This window comes from Anabas testudineus, chromosome 9, assembly GCF_900324465.2.
Source record: "Anabas testudineus chromosome 9, fAnaTes1.2, whole genome shotgun sequence".
NCBI classification, from domain to species: domain Eukaryota; kingdom Metazoa; phylum Chordata; class Actinopteri; order Anabantiformes; family Anabantidae; genus Anabas; species Anabas testudineus.
This window is the reverse complement of record NC_046618.1, coordinates 19485474-19494217: the sequence shown is the minus strand read 5'-3', so window position 1 is coordinate 19494217 and position 8744 is coordinate 19485474. Positions and strand designations below refer to the sequence as shown.

The 8744-nt window shown below is 38.3% G+C and overlaps 1 protein-coding gene across 3 annotated transcripts; it reads left to right on the top strand.

Moving 5' to 3' along the window:
- Window positions 1-188: 188 nt before the first annotated feature.
- LOC113151335 (UDP-glucuronosyltransferase 2A1-like) lies at window positions 189-8727 on the top strand. 3 transcript variants are annotated; one of them, XM_026344277.1, is made up of 8 exons: window positions 189-1292; window positions 3371-3375; window positions 4969-5600; window positions 5788-5936; window positions 6142-6273; window positions 6781-6868; window positions 7338-7557; window positions 8140-8419. In XM_026344277.1, the coding sequence occupies exons 1-8, from the start codon at window positions 576-578 to the stop codon at window positions 8417-8419; spliced, it is 2223 nt and encodes a 740-aa protein (XP_026200062.1). In that variant the 5' UTR covers window positions 189-575. The 3 variants fall into 3 exon arrangements, with proteins under 3 accessions (XP_026200062.1, XP_026200059.1, XP_026200060.1); XM_026344274.1 differs by lacking the exons at window positions 4969-5600; window positions 5788-5936; window positions 6142-6273; ... (1 more) ...; window positions 7338-7557; window positions 8140-8419 and adding exons at window positions 1432-1580; window positions 1713-1844; window positions 2466-2553; window positions 2876-3095 and having other exon boundaries at window positions 189-1299; window positions 3304-3631; XM_026344275.1 differs by lacking the exons at window positions 189-1292; window positions 3371-3375 and having other exon boundaries at window positions 4818-5600; window positions 8140-8727.
- Window positions 8728-8744: the final 17 nt, after the last annotated feature.

Sequence of the window (8744 nt, the reverse complement as noted above, 5' to 3'; positions counted from 1 at the left end):
AGATCCGGTTGAATACTTGGATGGCAGTCTAGTTGCCATGATTCAACTTCCAGATAACTTCACCTGGACGAGTGAGAATCTTCACAGACACATATAAAGCAAAATATTTTAACTTTCAATTGTACCAAGCAAATGATAAAGGCCAAACCACCATTCTCACATTGACAAAAAAACTAATCTTTGGCCTGACCTGCAGGTCAGTGGCATGCATGGAACCTCTTTCACATGCTCACACAACCTCCACAGATTAAGAACTGGAGCCAAGCTCTCTGATCTGAAATGTTTTATTGTACTCAATCTCTCCACAGCTAATTAGAATGTACAGTTTGTTTCGAATTCTGTTTAACTTTATGAATTTCCTGCAGAAGTTAAATATTATTCACTTTCAGTTTTTTTTTTTTTAACTGCACACAAATCGTTACCTTTTACCTTTATACATTTGCTTAGGGTGCGACTGTTATCTAATGTGTTATACATGCTGCGCAAAGTTTAACTAAACCTTCTTTAGTTAATTATTGTCTCTCTGGCACGACCTTATAAAAAACATCAACGTACAGAAGTCTTGCTACACAACCATGAAGCTGGGAAAGAGTCTCTATGCTTCTGTTCTGCTGATTCTTTGTATGACATCCAGTGCACATGGAGGGAACATTTTGGTGTGGTACACTGAAGCCAGCCACTGGATTAACATGAAGCCTGTACTGGACACCTTGATCAACAGAGGACACCAGGTGACAGTCCTGACTCCAAGCGTGTCAATGTTCATGAAAACCAACGAATCCTCACGCTTTCGCTACGAACCCTTTAACGTGTCCTTCTCACTGGAAGCCATTGAGGCATATATGGAAGACTTCCTTCACTTCTCCATGTATGAGATGGATCAAATGAACTACTTGCAGATTTACATCAGATTCATGGAAATAATGAAAACTGAGTTCTTCTTTTCCCTGGGATATTTGGACGGTGTGCTAAAATCAGACACCGTCATGAAGAAGTTGAAGGAGGGAAAATATGACCTCCTTCTGGCTGACCCCCTCTACCCTGGCAGTGACTTAACAGCAGAGATTTTGGACATCCCTCTGATCTTCTCCCTGCGATTCTCCTTAGCCAATAACTGGGAAAGACTCTGTGGTCAACTACCTGCTCCACCTTCCTTTGTTCCTGCCGCCATGAGCAAACTAACCGACAAGATGAACTTCTCAGAGAGAGTGTGGAACTTACTCTTCTATGCACTGCAGGACATCGTGCTTGAAAAAACTTTTTGGAAAGAATTAGATGAATATTACTCTGAAGTCAAAGGTGAGTCAACTCTGCTACAACAAATACCTTTATATGAACCACATGAAATGCTCTGTCCATATACCTGCTTGGGATTAATTGCTTCAAGTATTGTTGGTACCTTGCAATGAGCTTACTTTTGCATCATGACAGGAACACCAACCAGTGCCTGTGAGATGATGAGTAGAGCTGATATCTGGTTGATGCGAACTTACTGGGACTTTGATTTCCCTCATCCTTTCCTCCCCAACTTCAAATTTGTTGGCGGGATCCACTGCAGACCAGCTAAACCTTTACCAGAAGTATGAGCTGTCTCCACTATTAGAAGAAAATTGACCTCCAGTCAGAACTCCTGACTACAACAACAAACAATAAGAAGAAAATACATTTATGTTAATTTGTGGTGGGAAAATATTGAACTTCTTTTCTTGCAGGATATGGAGGAGTTTGTGCAGAGTTCAGGAGACAATGGCGTTGTGGTCTTCACTTTAGGATCCATGATTAACAATATCACCACAGAGAAGGCAAACATGATCGCCTCAGCCCTCGCTCAGATCCCACAAAAGGTCAGAGTACACTCATTAGGACCCCTGCAGTTATGACCATCCTCTTATTATGTTAAAGATTTCAAAAGAGGGGTTTTGCATGTTTTAATAAAGTAAAAATCCCTATGAAAAGTATTTTATTTATATTTTTAACAACATTTAGTCAGGACTGGTTTGTCTTTTTTTTTACAATAAGCAATAGAAAAAGACAAAATAATCGAAATTAAATAAAATATAATGAAGTGCTTCGCACATCTGGACACTGCAATTTTTCCCCACTCTTCTTTGCACAACCTTAATTAGACTGAGATCATTGCTCTTACTCCATTCCTTCGCCATTTTTAAAATAATATGTAGTTTCAACTGTAAACTTGGAGGACACTGTCTTGCCTCCCATTCACAGATTCTCATGTGCCATATCCTTCTTAATGATGGATTTAACTGGACGCAGTGTCATGTACTAAATCGCACACTGGTTAGATTTTATATGTACATATTAGTCAGCACATTTTATTTCCAAATAAAGGTACTGATGTTCTGTTAGAAAATACAACTATTTCAGTTTCAAATTATCAAATGTTTCAAGACAAAACTAAATGAGTGCTGTGCTAATCTAAAAATATTTTTTACTACCATCTATAGGTGCTGTGGAGGTACAGAGGAGAAGAACCAGAGACACTGGGTGCAAACACGAGAATATATAACTGGATCCCTCAGAATGACCTACTGGGCAAGTACATTTTTTCTGTAAAATAATCATATCACTACATAAGTGATAAAGAGATGAGAACTCTTAAACAGCCTGCACTGTGTTTGGGTCATAGCTATTTTTGGATATCTTTATCTTCATTGTACAGAATAATATATTCTTTAATTATTTTTAGTCAATTTGATTCATCAGCTTCATCAATGTGCCTCTGGAAATAATGAAATGTAGTGTAAAGTACATACTATATAGTGTGGTTCAATAGGGTCCAAACAACCAATCATTCCCCAGGGGCCAAGTAAAAGTTGAATCCAGTTACGAGAAAGTAATCAACATTTCATTTCAGGTCACCCCAAGACCAAAGCTTTCATCACACATGGAGGGACAAATGGGATTTATGAGGCCATCTACCACGGTGTTCCCATGGTGGGTATCCCCATGTTCGGTGATCAGCCAGACAATATGGTCCACATGAAATCTAAGGGAGCTGCAGTTATTCTGGACTTCACATCTATGAAGACTGAGGATCTTAGAGATGCAGTCAACACTGTCATCAATGAGAAATCGTAAGTTTTCTTAACTATGATTTGTTTGTTTTAGGGTACTTAGATGTGTCACAGCTTCTTTGCAATTGTTATTTATTGGGAAATCACATTAATAACACTGAAACCAAACTGCTAATATACCATAAAAAACCATGGTCTAATCAGTGTTTTTGCAGGATTAACCAAGTGAAAATTTAATTATACCCCTCTATCACCTGTCCCTTCATAGATATAAGGAAAATGCTATGCGCCTTTCCAGCATCCACCGTGACAGACCAATGAGTCCACTGGATGAGGCAGTGTTCTGGATCGAATTCACCATGAGAAACAAAGGGGCCAAGCATTTGAGGGTCCAGGCCCATGAGCTCACCTGGTACCAGTACCACAGTCTCGATGTCCTGGGCTTCATCATCACGGTTGTTCTACTTCTTATACTCCTCTTCATGAAAACCTGCAGATTCTGCTTCAGGATGTGCTGTCGAAGAAGAGGAAAGAAAAAGGCTGAGTAATGGACAGAAGTGAAATGCAGTAGATGTAATGAGCTTATAAATCAAAACAAAGACTTTATCTTATTGGTCTTAAGTACAGTACATACTGTAATGTGCCGACAATACCCTGGATTTGAATTTGTGGCCTGGGACTAGTAGCTGTGTCTGATAATGTGATAATGAATAAAGGTTGTTGCACTCCTCATTGCAAATGTCTTTCCTTATTCAACTCACAGATTACATCACCACAGATAGACAGTGGATCCTCCTGAAGTCTTTTACCAACAGACAGTACTCAGACAGTAGTAGTCACTTTTACACTTATTACAGCACAAGGTCTGTGTGCCCTCTAGTGATATAATGTGACAATAGCATCAAAATGTATTTTTCAGAGAGTAGACTCTCAGTGGCCACTTGATAACGTACACCTTTACAATCTAACATGTCACTACAGCAGCTCTGCCATGAATTCTACTTTGACAAGGTTATAATATCTGTTTTATGGTGAAACAGTTCAAAAGGTGATAATTCAAAAACGTGCATTATTGAGGTCATAGTAGGTGGTGGAATCATACTGGAGTACACCATTTAAAAGGTGTTTCTAATGTTTTGCCCCCCCCCCCTTATTTATGTAAATAGGACACTGGATTGCATTATTTTAATACTGTTTCCACGATGTGGTATTACTACTTAAATTTTAACACATGCTGATAACCATCACTGTTTCTTTACTGCAATAAAAAGCCTTAAATAAAAAAAACCTTAAAAGCCTAAAATTAAGGCTAACATAGCTTTGAGTGTTTCATTTCAGATTCAGCGTGGCGGTGTACAGAAGGCACAAATGGCAAAAAACTTATCATTCCATTATTTATGAATCGAATATCATATCTCCCCCATGTTTGGCCTCACTCTCCTACACTTCCGCGGTATGCAGGGATTACATCTACATACACCCACATGCTCTCACAACTTCCTCATATTACACAACTAAGGCCAAGCCCACTGAGCAGGAGTCAGCCGTCTTTTCTTCTGTTTTCCCCCCCCTCTCTATACAGCAAGTGTGAGATTCCAGGTGTTTGAAGCCCGTTTTAAACTTGTGGAAATTTAGTGCAGGTCACGGATAAAATTCACTGGTACTTTGCAGCCATTACCTTTTATCTTGAACTAGTTTATCAGGGCGTGACTATTACCTAATATGTCTTGCTGCACAAAGAGGAAGTACGAGCCAGAGTCCAGCCTTAGTTTAGTTAATAATTGTTCATCTTGGAGCACACAGTAGAAAGGACCAGGCTTCAGCAGACTTTCCACCTAACGATGGAGCTGGGACAGCATATCTCTATATGTGTTGTGCTGGTACTTTGCATGACATCCAGTACAAATGGAGGGAACATTTTGGTGTGGTACAGTGAAGGCAGCCACTGGATTAACATGAAGACTGTGCTGGACACCTTGATCGACAGGGGACACCAGGTGACAGTCCTGGCCCCCACCGCGTCAATATACATGAAAACCAATGAATCCTCACGCTTTCGCTATGAACCCTTCAATGTGTCCTTCTCAATAGAAACCATGGAGGAGTTCTTCAAAGGCTTCCTTCATTTCTTCATGCATGAGATGGATCAAATGAGTTACTTGCAGATTTACAGCAGATTCATGGATATAATGGAGACCAACCTGCAGTTTTCTCTGAAGTATTTGGATGGTGTGATGAAATCAGACACCATCATGAAGAAGTTGAAGGAGGGAAAATATGACCTCCTTCTGGCTGACCCCATCTACCCTGGCAGTGACTTAACAGCAGAGATTTTGGACATCCCTCTGATCTTCTCCCTACGATTCTCCATAGCCAATAACTGGGAAAGACACTGTGGTCAGCTACCTGCTCCACCTTCCTTTGTGCCCGCTGCCATGAGCAAACTAACAGACCAGATGAACTTCTCAGAGAGAGTGTCCAACTTTGTCTTCTACATACTGCAGGACATGATGCTTGATAACAAATTTTGGAAAGAACTAGATAAATATTATTCTGAAGTCAAAGGTGAGTCAACTCTGCTGTAAAAACAAGAGATTAACACCTTTTTATGGACCACAGCGTCCTACTTCTGTTTGCTCATAAAGTCGATCAGTGTAGCAAGTATTTCAAAATTTAAGTAACTAAGATTTGAAGAAGTTTGATGACGCATTGTAATGAGCAACTGTCACCTATTACGTCTGTCTTTTGACAGGAACGCCGACCAGTGCCTGCGAAATGATGAGTACAGCAGACATCTGGTTGATGCGAACTTACTGGGACTTTGATTTCCCCCGTCCTTTGCTCCCTAACTTCAAATTTGTTGGTGGGATCCACTGCAGACCAGCTAAACCTTTACCAGAAGTAGGGGCTGTCTCCACTATTACTACATTTATCTATTACTTAATCTTTTATAGCTGTACCATTCCACAGAATTCCTGATCATAACAGTAAAGAATAAATTATTTAAATGCTGAGGAAAGAAAAGTAAAAACAAGCAAATGCCAGTATCACACCATGGCAAAATGCCAGTTTGCAGTGGTATGTTACTGTACTTCTATTCTTACAGGATATGGAGGAGTTTGTGCAGAGTTCAGGAGACAATGGTATTGTGGTCTTCTCCTTGGGATCCATGATCAAAAACATCACCACAGAGAAGGCAAATCTGATCGCCTCAGCCCTGGCTCAGATCCCACAAAAGGTTAGAGTACACTCTTTAGGAGCCACGAGGCAACTTTGAGAAATGAATGCTAAACCTTTTACACATCTCAAACTAGACGTAGTGCATATTTAATCAAATAAATGCAGACTGCCAGTCCGCAATAATGTGAAAAGTTTGATAATGCACAAGGTTAGCAGTTAATTATTTTCCAATTAATGCAACTATCAAAAAGTTATAACAAAATGGCATTTTCTTTCATATCATATTGCATCAAAATAAACCATTTGAAAACCTTATGTGTAGGGTGGAGATGGTATTTTACTGAATCACAAATATATTGTCTGTGTACATTAACCAAACATTGACTATTTTCCAAATAAAAGACAGAACAGAACTTTTGTTATAAAATTCATCTATTATGATTTTATTAGTTTGTTATTTTTACCTTCATGATGCATTATTAAATGTACTGCTAGACAACATTTTATGAAACAAAATTAGCACAGTGTTATGTGTCATCTAAACCACTATTGCCTTCTACTGCAGGTGCTATGGAGATACAGTGGAGAAAAACCTGAGACTCTGGGTGCAAATACAAGAATATACAACTGGATCCCTCAGAATGATCTACTAGGTAATAAATACCTTTATAAAAACTAGTGAGCCAGCCTTTAGAAGTTATCTTCATGACTTCTATAAAATACAATATATTTTAACAATCCAAAAAAAAAAATCCAAAATCTATAAACAAGAAAAATGCACAATATGTACATTATAGTAAGATTTTTCTTTGGCAAGGAGGTGCACATCAATTCAGGCACAAAAGATATTTCAATTACATATTCATAATATACATTTTGTAAACTAGTAATGAAAAAATGAACAACAACCTAAAGATCTTCAGTTTACAATAAAAGGAAACTACAAAAAATAGCAAATACTCACTTTTCAGAATGTGTTATGATTTTTTTCAGAACTTGTCTTACTTCAAGAATGACTCAATTGAGCAATTGTTGCCAATTATTATGTTGGGTTTTTTTGCTAGTTCCTCAGTGCCTGTGTGCTTTAACCGCTGGCCTAATCAGATCTATGTTTCTTATCAGGTCACGCCAAGACCAGAGCTTTCATTACCCATGGTGGCACTAATGGGATTTATGAGGCCATCTACCACGGTGTTCCCATGGTGGGTATCCCCATCTTTGGTGACCAGCCAGAAAATATGCTCCATATGAAGTATAAGGGAGCTGCAACTATTCTGGATTTTAACTCCATGAAGACTGAAGATGTACGAGATGCAGTCAATGCTGTCATCAACGACAAATCGTAAGTCTTAACTATTTAATCTGAGACTGACAACAGATTGTAAAACTGTTTAAAAACACACTAAGATACAAAATCTATTAAAAAATAGCTACGTTTTTTGCTGAAATCAACATTTGGACAGCATGAGCTTGATAGCTTTTCTTGCCAGCAGTTTAGTGACAGGGTTCGTTATAGGTCAGTGTTGACTTTAACTTTACAAAAAGGACTGAATCACGTAAGCAAATATTGTCTTTATATTCAAGATGTGTGAAGATATCACCTCAGGCTCTACAAAGCTGTGGCAGGCATTTTTTCATTATTTTTGTCATTTCATATTCAGTTAATAAGAAATTTAAGGTCTGTCAGAGTGAAAAGAATTCCTCATGCAATTTTATAAATACATAAAAAAAAAAAAAAATTGTATTTTAGGATTATACTATAATTTTATTACTATATATTATATTTTCTTCCAAAAGCAGGCAAAGCAAGTTAATTTTTTATGTTTTATAATACAGTCTAACGCAAGTCAAACCTTTTCTTTTACCCCCATCCATAAAGCAACAAAACCTAAGTATGAAAGTTAAACACAATCTACATCTACAGGTACAAGGAAAACATCATGAAGCTTTCCAGCATCCATCATGACAGACCAATTACTCCCCTGGACGAGGCAGTATTCTGGATAGAGTTTACTATGAGAAACAAAGGAGCTAAGCATTTGAGGGTCCAGGCCCATGAGCTCACCTGGTACCAGTACCACAGTCTCGATGTCCTGGCCTTCCTTCTAACTGTGGTTATGCTCCTCATAATCATTTTGATGAAGACCTGCAGATTTTGCTTCCGGAGGTGCTGTCACAGAACATTAAAGAAAAAGGAAGATTAATGGACTGAAGTTAAATGTAGCTGTAAAAACTGTATGTCTTTAGTATGTATTGTACCATACCCACAGAATGTGGATATATATTTGGCATAGACCCAATAAGTGGCACCACTTTCAACAACTTGGCTACAATTCTAAACAAAGTTGAAATAGAAATATTTACCTCAGTGAGTACTATGCACTTGTTTTTCTCTGCAAGAAGATTTTTGTTTGTTCACTGTTTGTTCAGTTACTAATGCAATTGCTCAGGTGAAAAGTTTTTTTGCATAATTGCAGCTGAGGCCAGTTTCACATTAAACATCAGTTCATTGGTTGGTCTAAGTCTAGT